Raw genomic sequence first — 27,131 nt, 5'->3', positions numbered from 1 at the left:
CAGCGTGGACGTGAACCGTATGTGCAGTTGACGGACTTTGAGCGAGGGCGTATAGTGGGCATGCGGGAGGCCGGGTGGACGTACCGCCGAATTGCTCAACACGTGGGGCGTGAGGTCTCCACAGTACATCGATGTTGTCGCCAGTGGTCGGCGGAAGGTGTACGTGCCCGTCGACCTGGGACCGGACCGCAGCGACGCACGGATGCACGCCAAGACCGTAGGATCCTACGCAGTGCCGTAGGGGACCGCACCGCCACTTCCCAGCAAATTAGGGACGCTGTTGCTCCTGGGGTATCGGCGAGGACCATTCGCAACCGTCTCCATGAAGCTGGGCTACGGTCACGCACACCGTTAGGCCGTCTTCCGCTCACGCCCCAACATCGTGCAGCCCGCCTCCAGTGGTGTCGCGACAGGCGTGAATGGTGGGACGAATGGAGACGTGTCGTCTTCAGCGATGAGAGTCGCTTCTGCCTTGGTGCCAATGATGGTCGTACGCGTGTTTGGCGCCGTGCAGGTGAGCGCCACAATCAGGACTGCATACGACCGAGGCACACAGGGCCAACACCCGGCATCATGGTGTGGGGAGCGATCTCCTACACTGGCCGTACACCACTGGTGATCGTCGAGGGGACACTGAATAGTGCACGGTACATCCAAACCGTCATCGAACCCATCGTTCTACCATTCCTAGACCGGCAAGGGAACTTGCTGTTCCAACAGGACAATGCACGTCCGCATGTATCCCGTGCCACCTAACGTGCTCTAGAAGGTGTAAGTCAACTACCCTGGCCAGCAAGATCTCCGGATCTGTCCCCCATTGAGCATGTTTGGGACTGGATGAAGCGTCGTCTCACGCGGTCTGCACGTCCAGCACGAACGCTGGTCCAATTGAGGCGCCAGTTGGAAATGGCATGGCAAGCCGTTCCACAGGACTACATCCAGCATCTCTACGATCGTCTCCATGGGAGAATAGCAGCCTGAATTGCTGCGAAAGGTGGATATACACTGTACTAGTGCCGACATTGTGCATGCTCTGTTGCCTGTGTGTATGTGCCTGTGGTTCTGCCAGTGTGATCATGTGATGTATCTGCCCCCAGGAATGTGTCAATAAAGTTTCCCCTTCCTGGGACAATGAATTCACGGTGTTCTTATTTCAATTTCCAGGAGTGTATGATTAGGAAGACCAAGCTTGAGATGAACCGATGGCCCGAACAGACAGGCCAAATCCGTCAAATACATATTCTACTACATTGGAAACCAAATTATATTATATTGAAAATCGATACTTGTTGATATGTCAGTACCGTGTTGCAAAATAGCCCATCCTTAACAAGTTTTTACTGAAAATAAGAGCAGGACGCATTTTATTAGAGCCTTTTTTGCATTACTAGAATGCAAAAAAATCTTGCTATGAAGTGCGAGTAGGTGAAAGTTTCTGCACCAAATACAATATTGTTAATACACGTTTAAAAAATTGAGGAAGTTCTCTCTAATTTACTACCATTTCTTATTCTTGCACCACAACTTCATAATTACACGATATACAGGAACCTCCAAAGAGTGAAAGTTATTTGTCAACTGTTATTTAAAATTGTTGATTATTTTTGTTTCAGGGACATTGGGACCAATAGTAAATAATGAGGTCACTCCAGAAAAAGGAATATTGTTCAGCCTTGCCAAGAACAGAAGTACTAAGACGCACGCAACAAAAATCAGCATTTCAAACGGCTTTGCGTGGAGTTCGGACAACAAAACCATGTACTACATTGATTCTCCCACTAGAAAAATAGATGCTTTCGATTTTAATATTACCGAGGGCAAAATAGGTAAATCACACATACAATTCAAGTAACTCTCGTATTCTCAAATTGAGGTTTGTCCTGACTAAAGCGTTTTCTTTTGCAGGCAACAGAAGAACGGTTTTCGACTTCAAAGAACAAGGAGTGGAAGGACTGCCAGACGGACAAACTATTGATACAGACGGAAACCTATGGGTGGCGTGCTTTGGCGGCAAGCAGGTAGTATTTTCATTCTGTTGGGTCAGAGACTAACCTTCGTAGCCGTGGTAGCCAAAACACGTGTGTGTGGTGGCTCTAGACTCGAAAGTAGCTCGTTGGAACCTTTCTGGTATAACAAGTGTAAGACTGTCAAAGCGAGGAGACGTGACAGCTTGAAGTTCCTGTTCTCTAGACGTGGAGCGAATGTCATGGGTCAAATTCGAAACCTCTCTGCAGTGTGTCGTGGAATGAGGACATGAGACACTGTTAACTGTGATCCGTCATAGTATTACATGCCTCTCATGCCTAGTCCCTAAGCCATACTGATACCATGATTGTCCAGAAAGTAAGTTTCGAACGGTCACGAAATGGGAACCACAGTGAAAATCGGAAACTTTCTATTTGCAACACGTTAACTGCATCTTCCAGCAACTTTTCTACACAGTCGCCCCTCCGTAGCGTTATACCAACTTTCCAATACCTTCGTCACAGAAGGCAGCCGCCTACGCTTTCCGACAATTCGAAGCGCTGGTCTGCAGCACGTTCTCTGTGCCAAAACGTTGTCTTCAAAGCCAGTGGTTCATGTCAGCAGAGATGAACGCCAGAGGGGACCAAGTCCGGGCTGTATGGTGGGTGATCTAACACTTCCCATCGAAAACGCTGCCGGAGCGTCCTCGTTGCCCCAGCAGTGTGAGGCCGAGAACTGTCATGAAGAAGGAAATACATCAGTTGTTTGCATGGAAACAGTGGAACGCTCTCGGCAGGCAACCATACTTGGCAGGAGACGCTGTTTTCTAGGCATTTTTACGTGCTCACAGTCCGCTCAGAACTGCAAAGTGCAACGTGACACGGTCGACTAGCAAACTACAGACCCTTCCGAACACATCTGTGTAAAGCTTCATCGGATTTTCATTGTGGTTTCCATTTCGCGACCGATCGAAACCTACTTTCTCCATATTATAAATGCATAACTAACTCTGTTAAATACACTCCTGGAAATTGAAATAAGAACACCGAGAATTCATTGTCCCAGGAAGGGGAAACTTTATTGACACATTCCTGGGGTCAGATACATCACATGATCACGATGACAAAACCACAGGCACATAGACACAGGCAACAGAGCATGCACAATGTCGGCACTAGTACAGTGTATATCCACCTTTCGCAGCAATGCAGGCTGCTATTCTCCCATGGAGACGATCGTAGAGATGCTGGATGTAGTCCTGTGGAACGGCTTGCCATGCCATTTCCACCTGGCGCCTCAGTTGGACCAGCGTTCGTGCTGGACGTGCAGACCGCGTGAGACGACGCTTCATCCAGTCCCAAACATGCTCAATGGGGGACAGATCCGGAGATCTTGCTGGCCAGGGTAGTTGCCTTACACCTTCTAGAGCACGTTGGGTGGCACGGGATACATGCGGACGTGCATTGTCCTGTTGGAACAGCAAGTTCCCTTGCCGGTCTAGGAATGGTAGAACGATGGGTTCGATGACGGTTTGGATGTACCGTGCACTATTCAGTGTCCCCGCGACGATCACAAGTGGTGTACGGCCAGTGTAGGAGATCGCTCCCCACACCATGATGCCGGGTGTTGGCCCTGTGTGCCTCGGTCGTATGCAGTCCTGATTGTGGCGCTCACCTGCACGGCGCCAAACACGCATACGACCATCATTGGCACCAAGGCAGAAGCGACTCTCATCGCTGAAGACGACACGTCTCCATTCGTCCCTCCATTCACGCCTGTCGCGACACCACTGGAGGCGGGCTGCACGATGTTGGGGCGTGAGCGGAAGACGGCCTAACGGTGTGCGGGACCGTAGCCCAGCTTCATGGAGACGGTTGCGAATGGTCCTCGCCGATACCCCAGGAGCAACAGTGTCCCTAATTTGCTGGGAAGTGGCGGTGCGGTCCCCTACGGCACTGAGTAGGATCCTACGGTCTTGGCGTGCATCCGTGCGTCGCTGCGGTCCGGTCGCAGGTCGACGGGCACGTGCACCTTCCGCCGACCACTGGCGACAACATCGATGTACTGTGGAGACCTCACGCCCCACGTGTTGAGCAATTCGGCGGTACGTCCACCCGGCCTCCCGCATGCCCACTATACGCCCTCGCTCAAAGTCCGTCAACTGCACATACGGTTCACGTCCACGCTGTCGCGGCATGCTACCAGTGTTAAAGACTGCGATGGAGTTGCGTATGCCACGGCAAACTGGCTGACACTGGCGGCGGCGGTGCACAAATGCTGCGCAGCTAGCGCCATTCGACGGCCAACACCGCGGTTCCTGGTGTGTCCGCTGTGCCGTGCGTGTGATCGTTGCTTGTACAGCCCTCTCGCAGTGTCCGGAGCAAGTATGGTGGGTCTGACACACCGGTGTCAATGTGTTCTTTTTTCCATTTCCAGGAGTGTATTCACAACTAAACCACTGAACGAATTTCGATGGAATTTGGTATGAATATAACTCGAACGCCGAGGAAGGACACAGGCTCCTTTAGAAAGCGTGTGGTAGAGAATATTCATTGAACTGAAGAGTACAACGGTAATTACGTAAACGTATTTACCCTTAGAAGAAATCTGTTTACTCTCTGAGTTTTAAACTTTATTTTGTGAAAACACTTTTATTGTTTGATATAGTCTAGGCAATACGATTCAACGTAATGAATACAATGCATATAGAATTCTCAAAGTGTTTAATTCATACTTCCATATTAATATTGCAAGTGTGAAAGTAGCTATGTTACAATTTCGTGCCTAGAGCGCCGAATCGATTTAGACGAAATTTAGTATGGAGATGGCTTGAATCCCAATGACAAACAAAGGCTACTTCAGAAATTAAAAAAGTAACAATACAAATTTTTAAATTTGTTGTATGATGTACGTGTTGTATAATGTATAGCTATCAGCTGCCGCGCGGTGTATCCGCGCGGTCTCAGGCGCCTTATAACGGTTCGCGCGGCTCCCCCAGTCGGAGGTTCGAGTCCTCCCTCGGGCATGGATGTGTGTGTTGTCCTTAGCGTAAGTTAGTTTAAGTTAAATTAAGTAGTGTGTAAGTCTAGGAATCGATGGCCCCAGCAGTTTGGTTCCGTAGGAACTTACCACAAAATAGCTATTAGTCAACCACAATATTATTGCACCAGGTGCGCCAGGGAGCGAGAGCAGTTTGGCTGGCTTATTATGAGTTAGCACCTGATTGGGATTGATAGTATAAGCAAAACTGACTGGAAAGCTTTGATAGTTGGATGAGATTTCCACAGTCATAACTGTAATTGTTTACTCTAACGTCACCGTATGTTTCCGATAACGGCCAAGTGCGATAATATGGTGGCTGAGTAGTAATTGCCGGCGGTTGTGGCCGAGCGGTTCTACGCCCTTAAGTTCGGAAACGCGCTGCTGCTACGGTCGCAGGTTCGAGTCCTGCCTCTGGCATGGATGTGTGTGATGTCCTTAGGTTAGTTAGGTTTAAGTAATTCTAAGTCTAGGAGACTGATGACCTCAGATGTTAACTCCCATAGTGCTCAGAGCCATTTGAACCATTTGAGTAGTAATTCAGCAGTACAATGCACACACACACACACACACACACACACAAACACACGACTCGTCAGCAACGCTTTGTGTGCACTTCATCGTGCACATTGGGGCACTTGCCAGGCGTGCGGGTGTGGGAGGGGAAGGGGGTAGCACATGTCACGAGTTACGCTTCTCGGAACAGCACACTCATGACGGCGGTTGAATTCATTAAACGTACAATAACTTACTCAGCATCGCTCATTATAACAAAAGTACTGAGATGTGACTCTACCGCAGGTAGCAGCTGGTATCCTTATATAGCAGCAGATGCATCGCCTGTGACAAATGAGCTTGGTTCCGTACAGCTTTACTGGGTAAACCCTTTCACTGAAGGTGGCAATCTGTCAGTTTCGTCATGCATTAACCTCATGTGTAAGCATCTAGACTAGTGGTAGTCAAACGGATCGCTACCGCCCACTAATGGGCGTTTCAGCTTTCATGACGGGCAGCATGTGTTAGAGATTTTAAAAACATTTTCATTAGGTTCTTACAAAATTTTGACATAAAGTACTTGGGAAATAATAATTGTTATTAAGTGCTCTAACTTGCTGTAATTCTGCTTGATAAATTTCGTAAAGTAAAGTTCCATCCTTACTTCCTAAATCACCACTGCTGTGGAAACAGTGTGCAATTAGAAAATTTTACTAGTAACAGGGATTAAAAAGTGCACGGTCGGTAAAAAAGGTTGACTATCACTAATCTGGACAGTTTCCAACCTGTTCCATAATACAATTTCTGATGATCTCCCTCGCAGTTGGTGTTGCAACCACGCTTAGACAGTTAAAGTATGGTTTTTGGTATGAATACGGGTAGCTACCATTATTAAATGAAGAGGTGAAATGACGTCACAGTGTGTTTACCACACTGAGAAGTTTACACTAATACACCTCCGATATTAATACACATAACTAATTCGAGAACGGAAAAAGTTTACATTTTTAGTCAGGACGGAGATCTCGCCTGGATCACGCCTAAACGGGAGTGAAGCACTTGGCGCACTACAAAACCTGTTATGTAACTTAGTAAAATTTTGTACCTTCTCGTGTTTTTCTCTAGCGACTGTCCCCGTCATTTGCTCATCAAGGACATCCTGACATTTTCCATATAAAACTGTATTATTGTTATCATTGTTTATTGTTAAAGTTGTGACAATTTGGCGCCCTTACTGTGGGTCATCCCCACTCTGATCTATATGAAGCACCTAGCGAGTAGCTCCTCACACCACAGACCAACTACAGGTGACATATGGCACGGTGTATCCACTTCTCAAGCTGTCAATCAGTGGGTACATCTCCCCTCCACAGTTTGGTAACTGTACAAGCCACTGCTTGTGAAAGTATTGGGATGTCTAAATCTCCATAAGACTTAAAAAAAAATCTAACTAAAGAAAACACGTGGAGGTCCGATTATGACAGTGCACACAACTGTGAGACAGGGAGTTCAATGACAGTGTCACCCTTGGCACTATTTGAGAGGGTGGGCTATGTGCAGGCATCGGGTTTCACTCTCCTCTCTTCTTCCATAAAAACACTGACACAACACTTTGCAGCAAAGAACTCGACACTTCAGTACAAGCAACTGCAAACCACCTCCCAGGGACGTCAACATGGGATGACCTAATGCTCAAGTCCTGAGTGTGGGAATAACTTTGACTTTAAGGCAGAAGGGATGGCAGATACTTCAAACTGGTGTCTTCTTTCGCAAAACAGCGCTGGAGACACCGAGACACTGTCATCAAAACGATGTCTGCTATAGTATTGTAACACAACGTTGTCATAATCAAACCAGTCATCAGATGGCAGAAGACGATCGCAGCTGCAGATTCATGTATAAAAGCATAGACGTAAAATACCTTGTTTGCTTATCATAATTTCCTTTCCTACGTCGTTCACTCCTCAAAATAAGTGACGTGTTTGTTCTTCACGCTAAGCAGTGGACAATACCTACAATGTGTAGAAAATCGGTGAAAGAAGCAGTATCGTCGAGACAACCACACCTCATTACGGACATAAATGAACAATTCAAAACGACTTAACTGTTTAACAATGGTGTGCGTGATAAAACGTATGGAAAAAAGGAAGATTCGTGTTTAACTTTCTTTCAAAGACAGTATCATTAGATAACCGATTCATGGAAACAATGGGAAGCCTAAATCCAGAAGTCCAGTCGGGGATGCGGGCTCAGCCAGAATGCTACCTCGGTGTGTAACGCTCAGGGGAAAAGGCAGTCTACGCCATTATGCACTGAGCAATAACTGACCTCTCCATTATGTCCCATAAATGATCGATGGGTTTCATGTCGGGCGATCTGGGTGGCCAAATCATTCGCTTGAACCGTCTGAACGTTCTTGAAACCAAACGCGAACATTTGTGGCCCAATGACATGGCGCATTGCCATCCACAACAATTCCATCGATGTTTGGGAGCATTAAGTCCACGAATGGCTGCGGGTGGTGTCCAAGTAGACGAGCATATCCATTTCAAGTCAATGATGGATTCAGCTGGCTGAAGGGACCCAGTCCATTCCATGTAAATACACTCCTGGAAATTGAAATAAGAACACCGTGAATTCATTGTCCCAGGAAGGGGAAACTTTATTGACACATTCCTGGGGTCAGATACATCACATGATCACACTGACAGAACCACAGGCACATAGACACAGGCAACAGAGCATGCACAATGTTGGCACTAGTACAGTGTATATCCACCTATCGCAGCAATGCAGGCTGCTATTCTCCCATGGAGACGATCGTAGAGATGCTGGATGTAGTCCTGTGGAACGGCTTGCCATGCCATTTCCACCTGGCGCCTCAGTTGGACCAGCGTTCGTGCTGGACGTGCAGACCGCGTGAGACGACGCTTCATCCAGTCCCAAACATGCTCAATGGGGGACAGATCCGGAGATCTTGCTGGCCAGGGTAGTTGACTTACACCTTCTAGAGCACGTTGGGTGGCACGGGATACATGCGGTCGTGCATTGTCCTGTTGGAACAGCAAGTTCCCTTGCCGGTCTAGGAATGTTAGAACGACGGGTTCGATGACGGTTTGGATGTACCGTGCACTATTCAGTGTCCCCTCGACGATCACCAGTGGTGTACGGCCAGTGTAGGAGATCGCTCCCCACACCATGATGCCGGGTGTTGGCCCTGTGTGCCTCGGTCGTATGCAGTCCTGATTGTGGCGCTCACCTGCACGGCGGCAAACACGCATACGACCATCATTGGCACCAAGGCAGAAGCGACTCTCATCGCTGAAGACGACACGTCTCCATTCGTCCCTCCATTCACGCCTGTCGCGACACCACTGGAGGCGGGCTGCACGATGTTGGGGCGTGAGCGGAAGACGGCCTAACGGCGTGCGGGACCGTAGCCCAGCTTCATGGAGACGGTTGCGAATGGTCCTCGCCGATACCCCAGGAGCAACAGTGTTCCTAATTTGCTGGGAAGTGGCGGTGCGGTCCCCTACGGCACTGCGTAGGATCCTACGGTCTTGGCGTGCATCCGTGCGTCGCTGCGGTCCGGTCGCAGGTCGACGGGCACGTGCACCTTCCGCCGACCACTGGCGACAACATCGATGTACTGTGGAGACCTCACGCCCCACGTGTTGAGCAATTCGGCGGTACGTCCACCCGGCCTCCTGCATGCCCACTATACGCCCTCTCTCAAAGTCCGTCAACTGCACATACGGTTCACGTCCACGCTGTCGCGGCATGCTACCAGTGTTAAAGACTGCGATGGAGCTCCGTATGCCACGGCAAACTGGCTGACACTGACGGCGGCGGTGCACAAATGCTGCGCAGCTAGCGCCATTCGACGGCCAACACCGCGGTTCCTGGTGTGTCCGCTGTGCCGTGCGTGTGATCATTGCTTGTACAGCCCTCTCGCAGTGTCCGGAGCAAGTATGGTGGGTGTGACACACCGGTGTCAATGTGTTCTTTTTTCCATTTCCAGGAGTGTATATCTCACACCGTTACTGAGCCACCACCAGCTTGCACAATGCCTTGTTGACAACTCCTGTCCATGGCTCCATGGGGTCATGGGGTCTGCGCCACACTCGAACCCTACCGCCAGTTCTTACCAACTGAAATCGGGACTGATCTGACTAGGGCACTGTTTTCCAGTCATCTAGGGTCCAACGGATACGATCACGACCGCAAGGGAGGCGCTGCAGGCGATGTCGCGGTGTTTGCAAAGGCAGTCGCGTCCATCTGTCACTGCCGCGCCCCATTAACGCCAGATTTCGTCGCACAGTGTTAACACATACGTTCATCGTAGGTCCGCGGTTATTTCACGCACTGTTGCTTGTGTTATCACTGACAACTCCATGCAAACGCTGCCCTTATCGGTGATTAAATAAAGGCCTTCGGCGACTCTGTCGTCCGTGGTGAGAGGTAATGCCTGAAATTTGGTTTTCTCGGCACTCTCTTGACACTGGGAGTCTCGGAATATTGAATTCCCTAACGATTTCCGAAATAGATCGTCGCGTGCATCTAGCTCCAACCACCATTCCGCGTCATGAGGCCATAAAAACGTTGGAAACCTTTTCATATGACTCACTCTCGTACAAATTGCAGCTCCACCAATGCATGGCCCTTTGATGCCTCTTTATATCGTGTGTACTACTGAAAGTATCATGTCCAAAAATTATCTTTAAAAGTGGAAGTATCTAGCCCAAAATTGTTTCCTTTTCAATTAGTGAAAGTATCAAAGATAAAATTGTTCCAAAATAATTATTCAACAAACCCGCATCTGACTGCGTCTGCGAACTTGTTTTGTGCACTCCTCCATTTTGCCAGTAATGAAATATGTATTTGACTCAGCAATCAAGTTTAAGAGAATAATGCCGTTTGTGCAGTGGCATTAAGATGGTACTGAAAAATTAACTTTTGGCCCTAATGTTTACTTAATGAAATTTTATCTTGACTTGAATAATGCCAGTTGTGCAATGGCAAAAAATTACTTATTTGAAATAATTTTGCTCTGATAACTTTAGTTATACCAAAATCGATTTCAAACCATGAACTACAGATATATATTGCATAGAGACCTCATTTTCTTTACGTTCTTTCATTTGGTGGGTAACTTTTCTTTACTACTCATTTTCATATTCAATACAAGCAAAGATGTGGTTTATGATTCAGGCTGTTGGATTTAAACACCATGTTGATATATATATATATATACTCCTGGAAATTGAAATAAGAACACCGTGAATTCATTGTCCCAGGAAGGGGAAACTTTATTGACACATTCCTGGGGTCAGATACATCACATGATCACACTGACAGAACCACAGGCACATAGACACAGGCAACAGAGCATGCACAATGTCGGCACTAGTACAGTGTATATCCACCTTTCGCAGCAATGCAGGCTGCTATTCTCTCATGGAGACGATCGTAGAGATGCTGGATGTAGTCCTGTGGAACGGCTTGCCATGCGATTTCCACCTGGCGCCTCAGTTGGACCAGCGTTCGTGCTGGACGTGCAGACCGCGTCAGACGACGCATCATCCAGTCCCAAACATGCTCAATGGGGGACAGATCCGGAGATCTTGCTGGCCAGGGTAGTTGACTTACACCTTCTAGAGCACGTTGGGTGGCACGGGATACATGCGGACGTGCATTGTCCTGTTGGAACAGCAAGTTCCCTTGCCGGTCTAGGAATGGTAGAACGATGGGTTCGATGACGGTTTGGATGTACCGTGCACTATTCAGTGTCCCCTCGACGATCACCAGTGGTGTACGGCCAGTGTAGGAGGTCGCTCCCCACACCATGATGCCGGATGTTGGCCCTGTGTGCCTCGGTCGTATGCAGTCCTGATTGTGGCGCTCACCTGCACGGCGCCAAACACGCATACGACCATCATTGGCACCAAGGCAGAAGCGACTCTCATCGCTGAAGACGACACGTCTCCATTCGTCCCTCCATTCACGCCTGTCGTGACACCACTGGAGGCGGGCTGCACGATGTTGGGGCGTGAGCGGAAGACGGCCTAACGGTGTGCGGGACCGCACCCCAGCTTCATGGAGACGGTTGCGAATGGTCCTCGCCGATACCCCAGGAGGAACAGTGTTCCCAATTTGCTGGGAAGTGGCGGTGCGGTCCCCTACGGCACTGCGTAGGATCCTACGGTCTTGGCGTGCATCCGTGCGTCGCTGCGGTCCGGTCGCAGGTCGACGGGCACGTGCACCTTCCGCCGACCACTGGCGACAACATCGATGTACTGTGGAGACCTCACGCCCCACGTATTGAGCAATTCGGCGGTACGTCCACCCGGCCTCCCGCATGCCCACTATACGCCCTCGCTCAAAGTCCGTCAACTGCAGATACGGTTCACGTCCACGCTGTCGCGGCATGCTACCAGTGTTAAAGACTGCGATGGAGCTCCGTATGCCACGGCAAACTGGCTGACACTGACGGCGGCGGTGCACAAATGCTGCGCAGCTAGCGCCATTCGACGGCCAACACCGCGGTTCCTGGTGTGTCCGCTGTGCCGTGCGTGTGATCATTGCTTGTACAGCCCTCTCGCAGTGTCCGGAGCAAGTATGGTGGGTCTGACACACCGGTGTCAATGTGTTCTTTTTTCCATTTCCAGGAGTATATATATATATATATATATATATATATATATATATATATATATATATATATATTGTTAAAAATTTAATTCATTTACAAACACTACCATTTCCAACATTTTTGCAACACGAATCACTCTTCCAATAAAATTTTACAAAACGCCGATTGTATCAAAACTTGGAGATACAGAAACCATTTTGAAATCATTTTATAGCTTCTCCCATTAACGTGCTAAAGTTTGCTCAGTGTACACCCTGAACACTGCGCAGCGAGAATCCTAAGCTCTCACCACACGTCTGCTTCCTGTGTTCGCCTAGCTGCGACCGGTCAGTTTTTACTGCGTGCGCCCGGCTCTCCTAACCATCAAAGATATTATACTCATTCCACCTTGCGGTTGGCAACTATCGACTTTATTTTCTGGATCTACCCTGATCAGACCTTAGCACATACCTTTCACTACCGCCATCCGTCTATGTGTGTGTCGCTATCCGATGGCCTTTGTCACCTCTGTGTGTTTTGCCGCCAGAGTTTTCGTAATGCAACCAAGAAGAGAGCAGTCTTAAATACACTGGTAGACAGAGTATGACCTGTTTCTGACGAAATTACTCATCTGAAGTACGTGTTCCGAAAGAATGGCTGTTGTTCATGTGATATGAAGTGAGTGTTCTTCAAGGAACAAAAAAGTGAAAATGTTTAACATCCACAGGATGAGTCACTAATTGTATTCCCTCCTTTCTACGGTGCCACATCCAGGAAAATAGGCAATCCTGGGAAGACAAGGTATAAGACCTATTTTCGAACCTCCTAAGAAGATAAAGGAGGTGCTACGTCCTGTTAAAGACAGTCTCGGCCTTAACATCCCTGGTATTTATAACATCCCTTGTGAGTGCGGAAACAGTTACATCGGTCAGTCCATACGTACCGTTTCCGAATGTTGTGCAGAATATCGATGGCATATTAAAAATCGAGAACTGGTGAAATCTCTGACGAAACAAAAGTTTCGTTTCAGGCTCCTACATACTGGGATTGTGTAATTGAAAAGGCTGTAGAAATAATGTTCGAGGCGAATTTTAACCGTGACAGCAGATGTAATCTTAGCGGTGCATAGAAGTGAACTCTCGATAGAGAAGCAGAGACATTTGTTGCAATTATTTTCGCTATTACAGGAGAGGCGGTGCCACCAATGTAGACGCTGGTACGATTTGCGACTACATTACATAATTACCGACCAATCACAGGCCGTCTATGGACTACATAAGACTACCAGAGCAGCAGTTAGGACAGGCAGTTGTTCTTTAAGAAGACGATTGAGGTAATTGCCGAAAGCTCGAAGTTTTACCCTGAATTGACGATGAAAGAATTCAGAAGATGTCAATGCAACAGTGCCATCACGAAAGAGTTAGTTCTAATATTAAGTAATTTGTTCCCCTTTAGGGTTTGACATCCATATTCAAAATTATTTCTGTAGTACGGACAGACTGGTCAAGAACGTCTTAAATAGCGTCAACTGCCTACAGCGTTAATCCTCTGTGTACCTCTGCATGGCTGCTCTACAAATCGCAATTAAGTGCGTGGCAGGCAGTTTATCCAACCACCTTTACACTAATTCTCTGTTCTTTCACTATCTATCAGCGCACAGAGAAAACGAACACAGCTCCGATTTCTCTTATTTTATTACGATGACCGTCTCTCCCCATGCAGGCTGGCGTTAACAAAATGTTGCCCGTTCCGACGACAAAGTTGGTGACTGAAATTTCGTGAGAAGATCCCACCGCAACGAGAAACTCTTCTATTTTAATGACGTCCACTACAGATCCTGTATCATGTCCGTGACAACACCTCCCCTATTTCTTGATAATACAAAACGTGCTGCCCTTCTTCGAACTATTTCGATGTACTCCGTTAATGCTATAGAGCAAGGATCCCACACCATGCAGTAGTCCTCCAAAAGAGGACGGACAAGCGTAGTGTGGGCAGTCTCTTTAGTAGATCTGTTTCTTCTATGGATTCTCCCGATAAAACAGTGTTTGGTTTGCCTTCCGCACAACGTTATGTGTGTGATCGTTTCAATTTAAGTTGTTCGTAATTGTAATTCCTAGCAATTGAGTAGAATTGACAGCCTTTAAATTTTTGTGATTTATCTTGTAACCGAAATATAATGGGTTTCCTTATACTCATCTACATCTACATCCACATCCATACTACGCAAGCCACCTGACGGTGTGTGGCGGAGGGTACCTTGAGTACCTCTATCGCTTCTCCCTTCTATTCCGCTCTCGTATTGTTCGTGGAAAGAAAGATTGTCGGTATGCCTCCGTGTGGGCCCCAATCTCTCTGATTTTATCCTCATGGTCTCTTCGCGAGATATATGTAGGAGGGAGCAATATACTGCTTGACTCCTCGGTGTAGGTATGTTCTCAAAACTTCAACAAAAGCCCATACCGAGCTACTTAGCGTCTCTCCTGCAGAGTCTTCCACTGGAGTTCATCTATCATCTCCGTAACGCTTTCGCGATTACTAAATGATCCTGTAACGAAGCGCGCTGCTCTCCGTTGGATCTTCTCTGTCTCTTCCATCAACCCCATCTGGTACGGATCCCACACTGGTGACCAATATTCAAGCAGTGGGCGAACAAGCGTACTGTAACCTACTTCCTTTGTTTTCGGATTGCATTTCCTTAGGATTCTTCCAATGAATCTCAGTCTGGCATCTGCTTTACCGACGATCAACTTTATATGATCATTTCATTTTAAATCACTCCTAATGCCTACTCCCAGATAATTTATGGAATTAACTGCTTCCAGTTGCTGACCTGCTATATTGTAGCTAAATGATAAAGGATCCTTCTCTCTATGTATTCGCAGCACATTACACTTGTCTACATTGAGATTCAATTGCCATTCTCTGCACTATGCGTCAATTCGTTGCAGATCCTCCTGCATTTCAGTACAATTTTCCATTGTTACAACCTCTCGATATACTACAGCATCATCCGCAAAAAGCCTCAGTGAACTTCCGATGTTATCCACAAGGTCATTTATGTATATCGTGAATAGCAACGGTCCTACGACACTCCCCTGCGGCGCACCTGAAATCACTCTTACTTTGGAGGATTTCTCTCCATTGATAATGACTTGCTGCGTTCTGTTATCTAGGAACTCTTAAATCCAATCACACAACTGTTCTGATAGTCCATATGCTTTTACTTTGTTCATTAAACGACTGTGGGGAACTGTATGGAACGCCTTGCGGAAGTCAAGAAACACGGCATCTACCTGTGAACCCGTGTCTATGGCCCACTGAGTCTCGTGGACGAATAGCGCGAGCTGGGTTTCACACGTCATCTTCCACAGAGACCTTACACTAGAGACAGACGAGTTACGAGCTAATATAGAAAGGCAAGGCGTACATTTTGTTCAGCGTCTACAGAGGGGTCCAAAAGATGATGCAGAAACTTCCATATTGCATTTTCAGGAAAGACCTCCCAGAAAATGCTGAAGTTGTAGTGTGCAGGCGTGACGTGAAACCTTACGTCCCACTGCCCATGAGATATATCTGATGCTTATTCTGCTTTGGGCATATGTCATCGTTCTGGGTAGCGGAACGAAAATATGGAAACTGTGGAAGATCGCCTCACGAAGGTCGCCCTTGCAAACAACTACCTTTGTGTGTGAACAGTACAGAACACGATCCTCCCCGTCCGCCTGCCTGCCCAGTATTAAAAAAAGAAAATACAAGGATATAAATCAGAATGAGAGAAACACTCAAAATACCAACGTTTCTCCACTCAGCTGACAGTTGATGGTTGGACTGTTGACACAAAAGTTTACAGATAGTCTGCGTGAACCGGTTATGTTGGCCACTGATGTGCTGTATATATGGATCGTGTAGACACCTTCAGCATCAACTGCATCATCTGCAGTCAAAAAGATAGACATACAAAAACTTGAAGGCCATAATAGGGTTAATGGCGACAGCAAAGAGGACGACGCTCAGGACAGAACCCTGAAGCTGACCGTTCTCGTGTATAAAAGTCTCTGACAAGGCAGAATCCACATGCACCTTGAAAACATTGGTATTTAAAAATTCCTGAAGAAAATGGAGCATGTGGCCACAGAATCCCCACGTGTAGAGAGTGCGAAGGATACCTGTCTTCCAGCATGTGTGGTAGGCTGCCTCCAAATCGAAAAACACGGCGACAATCTGGGATTTCCGCAGAAAAACATTTATGACATGGGTTGACAAAGTGACGAGATGGTCAACTGCAGAAGGGCGCGCTCGAAATCCACACTGTGCAGTGGTTAGTAAATTGCGAGAATCGAGCCACCATACTAGCCAAGCATGAATCATACATTCCATCACCTTGCAAACACAGCTGGTGAGAGAACTGGGGCGATAACTAGAAAGAAGGTGTTTGTCCTTCCTAGGCTTAGGTATGGGTATGACAGTGGCTTCACGCCAGCGACTGGCAAACGTGCCCTCCACCCAACTGCGACTGTATGTATCAAGGAGAAAGTGCTTGCTCGCAAGAGAAAGGTTCTGCAAACGCTGAATGTGAAGATCGTCCAACCTTGGGGCGGAGGACTGGGATGAAGTGAGAGCATGATCCAGCTCCCTCTTAGTAAAGGCGGCATTGTATAACTCAGGATTCTAAGAAGAGAAGCGTATCGCCCAAGCCTCGTCCACTCGTTTCCGATGGAGGAAGGAAGGGTGACAGTGGGAGCTCGAAATCAGCGCAGGTGTTCGAGATACCAATCGGCTCCACGATGACATCGTCTGCTACTGTCAGGCCGGAAACTGGGGAATGGGCTTTGGTCCCTGAGTGCCATCGGCTGTTGGCCCACACGATGGAAGATGGAGTGAAACTATTACAAGAACTAGTGAATGAAATCCAGCTAGCTTTTCTGCTATCCTGAAGAACACAAATGTTTATAGCGAATGCAGTTTTCCATCGTAGGATGACGGTTAAAAACGCTTAGAGCACGTCTCCACGAAAGAATAGCGTCGCGGCACTGGTCAGCCCACCAAAAGACCGAGACACAGCGCTGTAAAGAGGAAGTGCGAGGGGTGGAACGTTCTGCGGTGGTAAAGATAACGTATGTAAGATATTCTACTTGGTCGTCACAACTGGGGAAATGTGCTACGTCGAAGGCCGCCAGGGAGGAGTAAAGCCCCTAGTCAGCCTTAGAAACCTGCCATTTGGGTGTGCATGTGGGTGGGGTAGGAGTCAGCAAAAGGAGAGCACACAGGAAATGGTCGCTCGTGAACGTGACACTCGAGACGGTAGGTAGTGCAGAAGGGTAGGTCCAAATGGGAGTACCTGTGCGTGGAGTCTGAAAAGAACGTGGGTGCTCCCGTGTTAGGGCACATGAGGTTGAACTTATTGAGAAGGGCAGCCAAGAGGGCACCTCTCTGACAGGTTCTGGGAGAATCCCGAAAGGGAAGGTGTGCATTGAAGTCACTGACCAGCAGAAACGGGTTGAGGTAGTTGCCCAATAAGCTGGAGGAAGTCTGCCCTGGTGACATCCCTTGATAGAGGGATGTAAACGATACAAAGAGAAAAGGTCAAGTGAGGGGAGAAAATGGAACCTGCAACAGCTTGAAGCAGGCAGTCATGGAGATGGATTTACTATGAACGCCATCCTGGATGACCAGCATGACTCGCTCATGAGATGGAATGTCGACCTCAGGGGGAAGGTCAAAGCAGACTGGGAAGAAGTGTGGGAGGGGAGCTCAAAGCGGATCTGAGAACGCAATTTTGTTTCCTGGAGGCAGAGAACAAGCGGGCGCTGCAATTCTAAAAGCAGCTGTAAGTCAACTTTGTTGGACTGAAGGGCGTGAACATCCCATTGGAAGAGAGTCGTGATGAAAAAAAGGGCAGGAGGGAAAACATGAAGTGCTGTTACCTCTGCATCTGCCGAGTGCCAGCCTTGAAAGACTCACTGCTACAGGGCACAGAGGCTGGAGGATCCTGCTCCGTGGAATCTACAAAGACATCGACACTCTCCTTCTATCGATCTGCAGCGTCCAATGCAGGAAAACACTGACGACATGGAGGTCGGCGAGGCAGGTCGCCACGTGGCGATACCGTCGGAGAGGATCTCCAAGTCGGTGAAGGGGAAGACCATGTGCCTTTGCTCGATTTCTTGGAGCCTTTCCAGTTTTGACAGGAAGACTCAGATGTTTGTTGGCAGGAAGGGCATAGGAAGCCTTCGTGCCAGCATTCCTTCTGTCCTTTCCAGCCAGTTGGTCGTGTAGGAGGTGACTTCGCCCCGTGAGGCGAAAGTTCAGTAGCTTGTTGTACAGCTGGTGGAGGAGACAGGGATGCTACCACGACACTGGGCGATTTTACAACCGTGGTGATGAATTTGATGTTGCATGCCTGCATGGCTATGTCCTTCGTGGACCGAGAAACTGCAAGAACAGTACTGTAAGTGCCACATGGTAGAACGCAGGGTTTCCGACTGGCTAACAACTTACGAGCGACCGAGTAGGGCATTTTTTCCTTCACCCAGGTCTCCTGGACGGCCCGTTCATCGAGGTACACGAGACAATCTCGGGAGGGGGTTGCATGGTCGCTATTGCAGTTGATTCAGTGGGGAGAAGGACGCAGACAACTGCCCTCATGAGCATCCCTAACACAGGTTACACATTTGGCTGGGTGTTGACATTCAAGTTGTTTGTAACGATTGCACTGCTAGCAAGGCATCGGGTTCGGAATGTATGGTCAGACTTTGATAACTTGATAACCTGCTTTGATCTTTAATGGAAGAACGATTCTATCAAAAGTGAGAAAAAGAGTGTGTGTGGGCACTAAGGAGGCATCTGCCGTTTTTATCACGTGATGGATTTCAATGACACATTAATCAGAGAGGAATGTTTGGATCTCTGCCTCGGTCAGACCACTGAGCAGCCTAGTGTAAACAACACCATGTGAAGAATTCAGCTTTCGATGGGCCTCGACACGAACAGGATAGCCATGGAGGAGCGAAACTGCAAGCAGTGGTTGTGTCTAAGAATCAGAAGTAGTCCCCAAAAGCATTGCTCTATTGCATAGACAGGAGCAGGATTTCGCAGGGCCAGCAGTTGTATCAACACCTTTCTGATAATAAGCGGATTTACCATAGCAAAGGACAGACTTTCAGTATGTGAAACCACGAGGAAGCGTGGTGCAGCTGGGAGCGTCTTTGAATCTTTAACCTCATTCCGTTTACGTTTAGCAGACAGACTATGAAGATGACGATACGCTCATTGCGAGAAAATCCTCATGATATCCAGCATTTCCGATTGTGCACTCCTTCCAACTGGGGGCTCCCCTGAGAGGGAAGGTGCACCCGCCTTAGAGGATTGTTCACACCTCAGGTCGCACCACCTGTACACCTGACACAGGGACCAATTGGCAATTTGTGAAGGTAACAGCTCAGGCAGTCACCCTTCCCTGGGCCTGACCTGTACCAGGCGTACATGCGAACCCTATCTGTCGACTCGAGGATAGGAATTACGCGTTACCCAGTCACCTGTTACGCATCAGGCACATGGCCAGCCTTCAGGAGTGCACAGCGAGGAAGAAGAAAAAGAGGAACTTCAAACGCCGAAGCAGAGGAAAAATAGGAGAAGGGGAACGCAGAAAGAAAAAAGAGCGAAAAAACAATGGAGAGGCTGCCTGATGTCAGCCTACTGAAAATGCAGAAGACATTTCCCAAAACATCCCAGACATGTTCCCCAAGGGAGGGGAAAGGAATAGCTAGAGGATAGACGAGCAGCACGGAAGGGAAAAGACGCTGCAAAGGCTGGGGCCCCTTGGTAGCGAAGCATGAAGTCGCCAAAGAATGATGAGTCCCTGGGGGACTTCATGCTGGTTGGTGACCCCAAGGTAGCTCAATAAGATTCTTTATTTTTTTATTTCGCTTCTGGATATAATGATTTAGAGTGGTCAGGATAAATGTGACATCCTGCATTGCTTCGCACTACATATATCTCGCAGAAAGACGAAGGTAAAATCAGAGAGGTTCAGACAGAAGCTTATCAACAATCTTTCTTTCCGCAGACCATTCATTACTGGAACACGAAGAGGGTGACTTGAGAGAACCACAAACCGGGTATACCTTGACTGCCGTGGTTATCTTTAGCGATCATATACCAGAAGTTTTATAGCTCTCTGCTGGATCTCTGGAATTTAGAACACAGTTTTCAGTGGTAAAACTTCATCCATACATGTTAAATGGTGCCATGTAGTACCGATTTTCTGTCGCAACAGTTGGAAAACCTGTTTTGACTTATAGCTGTATACGAACAAGTGAGTTATACTCGCCGGCCGCGGTGGCCAAGCGGTTAAAGGCGCTACAGTCTCGAACCACACGGTCGCAGGTTCGAATCCTGCCTCGGGCATGGATGTGCGTGATGTCCTTAGGTTAGGTTTAAGTAGTTCTAAGTTCTAGGGGACTGATGACCTTACAAGTTAAGTCCCATAGTGCTCAGAACCATTTGAACCTTTTTTTTTTTTTTTTAGTTATAATCAGGTTGCACAAAATCCACCTGTGTCATTTAACGGCAAGGAGATCAATGTTTTCAACTAATTTGTGTATGTTACTCGATTAATTCTCTGAACAGATAGTTTTTTCATCACATGTATATATATTCTACTATATTGCTGTTTTAGACGTGATGTACATGATTTATCTTTTTGGAGATACTTTGACCATTGGTTATTGTTAACCCAGGATTACAGATACACAATTTATTAAACAGTATCAGTATTTATGCCAATGACAGTGTGGAACATAGGAACACATACATTGGTATATAGACGAAGGCTCATTTGTAATTGTTAATGTCTCTACAACTAAGAAAGACAAAGGTCAGTCATATATTGCTCAAATTGCAAGCTGTTGTCGTTCAGGCAGTAATTCAGCTACAAAATATAACGTCAGTTGTCTCCAGAAACAAGGAATGAAGTTTATTTGGCCACAAGTGCCAGATAAATGAAGAACAGAAGCTTTAATTCTAACTGCATTGGATGTTTTGAAACGGGGATTTAGGTTAAGATGGATGAAATTGAAAGTATTTTGCTCAGCTAAATTTGGATCTATGTTTGCGGTACTCCATCTTAGCACCTTTCATGAAACTTGATAAAGCACTTAAGAAAATTTCTGTGTGGTCAAGGTTTTATTCAGTTTTACAAATATTGACTACAAATGGAATGGTAGCTGACAGTTTTGGTGGATTTTTAGGCCGGTCATTATACACCTCGTATCCATGCTAACTTTGAATACATACATTTTTTTCCCATCACTTCCTCCGCATTTTACGAATTTTATTGTACTAATTAGTATGTAATACCTTCATACAAGCCTCTATGTTCACTAATATAAATACCACAGATGTAAAAAACTTTTGAAACTGAAAATCGGTAAAGCGTACCCATTACACATAACTGATTGATCGATTCACGCATTATATCACGTGTTTAAATACAGCTGTTAAAACTGTCATAATATGCACTGAAGAGCCAAAGAAATTGGAATATCTGCCCAATATCGTGTAGGGCCCTCGTGAGTATGCAGAAGTGCCACAACACGACGTGGCATGAATTGACTAATGACTGAAGTAGTGCTGCAGCGAACTGACGCCGTGAATCTTTCAGGGCTGTCCATAAATCCGAGGGGGTGGAAATCTCTTCGGAACAGCGCGTTGGAAGGCATCCCAGAATTGCTCAATAATTTTAATATCTGGGGAATTTGCTGGCCAGCGGAAGTGTTTAACTCACAAGAGTGTTCCTGGAGCCACTCTGTAGCAATTATTGACGTTTGAGGTGTCTCATTGTTCTGCTGGAACTGCCGAAGTCCGTCGGATGCACAACGGACAAGAATGGATGCAGGTGATCAGGCAGGATGCTTACGAACGTGTCACCTGTCAGAGTCGTATCTAGACGTATCAGGAGTCCCATATCACTCCAATTGCACACGCCGCGCACCATTACAGAACCTCTGCCAGCTTGAACAGTCCCCTGCTGACATGCAGGGTCCGCGGATTCATGAGGTTGTCTCCACACCCGCACACGTCCATCCACTCTACACAATTTGAAATGAGACTCGTCCGATCGGGCAACGTGTTTCCAGTCATCAACAGTCCAATGTCGTGTTGACGGGCCCCGGCGAGGCGTAAAGCTCTGTGTCGTGCAGTCATCACGGGTACACGAGTGGGACCCCGGCTCCAAAAGCCCATATCGATGACGTTCGCACACCGACACTTGTTGATGGCCCAGCATTGAAATCTGCAGCAATCTGCGGAACGATTGCACTTCTGTCACACTGAACGAATCTTTTAGGCGTCGCTGGTCCCGTTCTTGCAGGATGTCGTAGATTTTATGTTTTACCAGATTCCTGATATTCACGGTACACTCGTAAAAATAAATGTCGTCTGACTATGGCCTCCCGTCGGGTAGACCTTTCGCCGGGTGCAAGTCTTTCGATTTGACGCCACTTCGGCGACTTGCGCGTCGATGGGGATGAAATGATGATGCTTAGGACAACACAACACCCAGTCCCTGAGCGGAGAAAAATCTCCGATCCAGGAGGGAATCGAACCGGGGGGCTTAGGATTGACATTCTGTCGCGCTGACCACTCACCTACCGGGGGCAGTCTGTACACTCGTGAAATGATCGTACGGGAAAATCCCCACTTCATCACTGCTTCGGAGATGCTGTGTACCATCGCTCGCGCGCCGACTGTAACACCGCGTTCAAACTCACTTAAGTCTTGATAACCTGCCGTTGTAGCAGCAGTAACCGATCCAACTACTGCACCCGACATTTGTCTTATATAGGCGTTGCCGACTGCAGCGCTGTATTCTGCTGGTTTATATATCTCTGTATTTGAATACGAATGGCTATACCAGTTTCTTTGGCGCTTCAGTGTAAAACTGAATGAAATGTCAAGCAGTCCATAGTAGCCGTTTTTATTGAACTCTTATAATCAACTTCAATAAAAACAGCTACTGCAAACTATTAGACTTTTGATTCAGTTTTATATTATAATAGTTGTAGCGCCAGTATATACAGGGTGGTCCATTAATCGTGACCGGGCCAAATATCTCACGAAATAAGCGTCAAACGAAAAAACTACAAAAAACGAAACTTATCTAGCTTGAAGGGGGAAACCAGATTGCGCTATGGTTGGCCCGCTAGATGGCGCTGCCACAGGTCAAACGGATATCAACTGTTTTTTTTAAAAATAGGATCCCCAATTTTTATTATATATTCGCGTAGTACGTAAAGAAATATGAATGTTTTAGTTGGACCACTTTTTTCACTTTGTGATGGATGGCGCTATAATAGTCACAAACATATGGCTCACAATTTCAGACGAACAGTTGGTAACAGGTAGGTTTTTTAAATTAGAATACAGAACGTAGGTACGTTTGAACATTTTATTTCGACTGTTCCAATGTGATTCATGTACCTTTGTGAACTGAGAACGCACGCTGTTACAGAGTGATTACCTGTAAATACCGCATTAATGCAATAAATGCTCAAAATGATGTCCGCCAACCTCAATGCATTTGGCAATACGTGTAACGACATTCCTCTCAACAGCGAGTACTTTGCCTTCCGTAATGTTCGCACATGCATTGACAATGCGCTGAAGCGTGTTGTCAGGCGTTGTCGGTGGATCCTTCAATTTTCCCCACAAGAAATCCGGGGACGTCAGATCCGGTGAACGTGCGGGCCATGGTATGGTTCTTCGACGACCCTCCCATAATGCCGCACCATACATTAACCCGCCAAGGTCGCTGATGTTCCACTTGTCGCAGCCATCGTGGATTTTTCGTTGCCTAGTAGTGCATATTACGCCGGTTTACGTTACCGCTGTTGGTGAATGACGCTTCGTCGCTAAATAGAACCCGTGCAAAAAATCTGTCATCGTCCCGTAGTTTCTCTTGTGCCCAGTGGCAGAACTGTACACGACGTTCAAAGTCATCGCCATGCAATTCCTGGTGCATAGAAATATGCTACGGATGCAATCGATGTCGATGTAGCATTGTCAACAACGACGTTTTTGAGATTCCCGATTCTCGCGCAATTTGTCTGCTACTGATGTGCGGATTAGCAGCGACAGCAGCTAAAACACCTACTTGGGCATCATTATTTGTTGCAGGTTGTGGTTGGCGTTTCACATGTGGCTGAAGACTTCCTGTTTCCTTAAGTACCGTAACTATCCGGCGAACGGTCCGGACACTTGGATGATGTCGTCGAGGTTCCGAGCAGCATACATAGCACACGCCCGTTGGGCATTTTGATCACAATACCCGTACATCAACACGATATCGACCTTTTCCACAATTGGTAAACGGTCCATTTTTAATGTATCACGAAGTAAATACCGTCCGCACTGGCGTAATGTTACGTCATACCACGTACTTATACGTTTGTGACTATTACAGCGCCATCTATCACAAAGCGAAAAAAGTGGTCCAACTAAAACATTCATATTTCTTTACGTACTACACGAATATGTAATAAAAATGGGGTTCCTTTTTAAAAAAGGCAGTTGATATCCGTTTGAGCTATGGCAGGGCCATATAGCGGGCCAACCATAGCGCCGTTTTCCCCCTTCAAGCTAGACGAGTTTCGTTCTTTGTAGTTTTTTCGTTTGATGCTTATTTCGTGAGATATTTGGCCGGTCACTATCAATGGACCACCCTGTATACACCCGATATAGTGTATGAATTGGTCAATAAGTTATGAAATGACAAGTATTTTGGACAGGTCAGGAAAACTGCTGGTGAACCCTGTGGATGCCTTGGGCAGATGGAGGGAATATTTTGAAGAGTTGCTCAATGTAGGTGAAAATGCGATCAGTAATGTTTCAGATTTCGAGGTAGAATGGGATAGGAATGATGATGGAAATAGGATCACATTTGAGGAAGTGGAGAAAATGGTCAATAGATTGCAGTGCAATAAAGCGGCTGGGGTGGATGAAATTAAGTCGGAACTCATCAAATACAGTGGAATGTCAGGTCTTAAATGGCTACATAGGATAATTGAAATGGCCTGGGAGTCGGGACAGGTTCCATCAGACTGGACAAACGTTAGAGGTTGTCAGGACCAGATATTTAGCTTGCGGCAAATAATGGAGAAGTGTTATGAGTGGAACAAGGAATTGTATCTATGCTTTATAGATCTAGAAAAGGCATATGACCGGGTTCCTAGGAGGAAGTTATTGTCTGTTCTACAAGATTATGGAATAGGAGGCAAACTTTTGCAAGCAATTAAAGGTCTTTACATGGATACTCAGGCCGCAGTTAGAGTTGACGGTAAATTGAGTTCATGGTTCAGAGTAGTTTCAGGGGTAAGACAAGGCTGCAACCTGTCTCCACTGTTTTTCATATTATTTATGGATCATATGTTGAAAACAATAGACTGGCTGGGTGAGATTAAGATATGTGAACACAAAATAAGCAGTCTTGCATATGCGGATGACTTAGTTGTGATGGCAGATTCGATTGAAAGTTTACAAAGTAATATTTCAGAGCTAGATCAGAAATGTAAGGACTATGGTATGAAGATCAGCATCTCCAAAACGAAAGTAATGTCAGTGGGAAAGAAATATAAACGGATTGAGTGCCAAATAGGAGGAACAAAGTTAGAACAGGTGGACGGTTCAAGTACTTAGGATGTATATTCTCACAGGATGGCAACATAGTGAAAGAACTGGAAGCGAGGTGTAGCAAAGCTAATGCAGTGAGCGCTCAGCTACGATCTACTCTCTTCTGCAAGAAGGAAGTCAGTACCAAGACTAAGTTATCTGTGCACTGTTCAATCTTTCGACCAACTTTGTTGTATGGGAGCGAAAGCTGGGTGGATTCAGGTTACCTTATCAACAAGGTTGAGGTTACGGATATGAAAGTAGCTAGGATGATTGCAGGTACTAGTAGATGGGAACAATGGCAGGAGGGTGTCCACAATGAGGAAATCAAAGAAAAACTGGGAATGAACTCTATAGATGTAGCAGTCAGGGCGAACAGGCTTAGATGGTGGGGTCATGTTACACGCATGGGAGAAGCAAGGTTACCCAAGAGACTCATGGATTCAGCAGTAGAGGGTAGGAGGAGTCGGGGCAGACCGAGGAGAAGGTACCTGGATTCGGTTAAGAATGATTTTGAAGTAATAGGTTTAACATCAGAAGAGGCACCAATGTTAGCACTGAATAGGGGATCATGGAGGAACTGTATAAGGGGGGCTATGCTCCAGACTGAACGCTGAAAGGCATAATCAGTCTTAAATGATGATGATGATGATGATGATGATGATGTTATGTGTAACTACCTCAGCTGTGACTGCACTAGTTTTAAAATTATCTGTAAAGTATACCTGTTTTACGGCAGTAAAAAATTACCTGGCTCGCGGAATAAAGATGCTGATGTAACTTCAGCTGCTTAATATACCAACATATCCCTGTTGTAGCTTCATTTATTGCTGTCTTTTTTATTTTTAAGCGGGGCAAGTACTTGCTGGACAGGAGAACAATGATAGCCGGTGTTGCAGGTGATCCAGGTGGACCCACGCACGGGCAGGCTGCTGCGGCGGGTGGAGATCCCGGCGCTCAACGTGACGTCAGTGGTGTGGGGCGGCGCCGGCCTCGACGAGCTGTTCGTCACGACTGCGTCCTTCGGCCTGGGCCGCCCCGAAGAGCACCCCATGGCAGGCTGCACCTTCCGCGTAACCGGGCTCGGCGCCCGGGGACTCCCCGCGCAGTCCGTCGTCCTCTGAGCGCGTCTTCACTCAGTGTTACAGGGATTGGCGGCGATAAATAAAAACCTCGGTGCAGGCCTGATGATACGCTATAAGATCAAACTATTTTTATTCTATTGTTACCTGTGTCTAATTAAACAAATTCTTTTTAAAAAATTTTGTCGGAATGGACTTATTAACCTCAAAAAGTCTTCTAGCGGACAAGATTCATCCAGCAGGTGGCAATG

At 46.9% G+C, this 27,131-nt stretch overlaps 1 protein-coding gene across 1 annotated transcript in view; it reads left to right on the top strand.

Annotated features, from left to right (window-relative positions):
• The window catches only part of LOC126175629 (regucalcin-like), a 103,912-nt gene extending 76,990 nt beyond the window's left edge, over positions 1-26,922 (top strand). Inside the window, exons 4-6 of the mRNA XM_049922930.1 lie at positions 1,614-1,826; positions 1,906-2,018; positions 26,698-26,922. Of these exons, the coding sequence (XP_049778887.1) occupies positions 1,614-1,826; positions 1,906-2,018; positions 26,698-26,922 (551 nt within the window). The remainder of the gene's footprint in view (positions 1-1,613; positions 1,827-1,905; positions 2,019-26,697) is intronic.
• Positions 26,923-27,131: the final 209 nt, after the last annotated feature.

The sequence above is a fragment of the Schistocerca cancellata genome, chromosome 1, assembly GCF_023864275.1.
Source record: "Schistocerca cancellata isolate TAMUIC-IGC-003103 chromosome 1, iqSchCanc2.1, whole genome shotgun sequence".
In the NCBI taxonomy this organism is placed as follows: domain Eukaryota; kingdom Metazoa; phylum Arthropoda; class Insecta; order Orthoptera; family Acrididae; genus Schistocerca; species Schistocerca cancellata.
The sequence above is the reverse complement of the archived record's forward strand: the minus strand, read 5'-3'. Positions and strand labels throughout refer to the sequence as shown.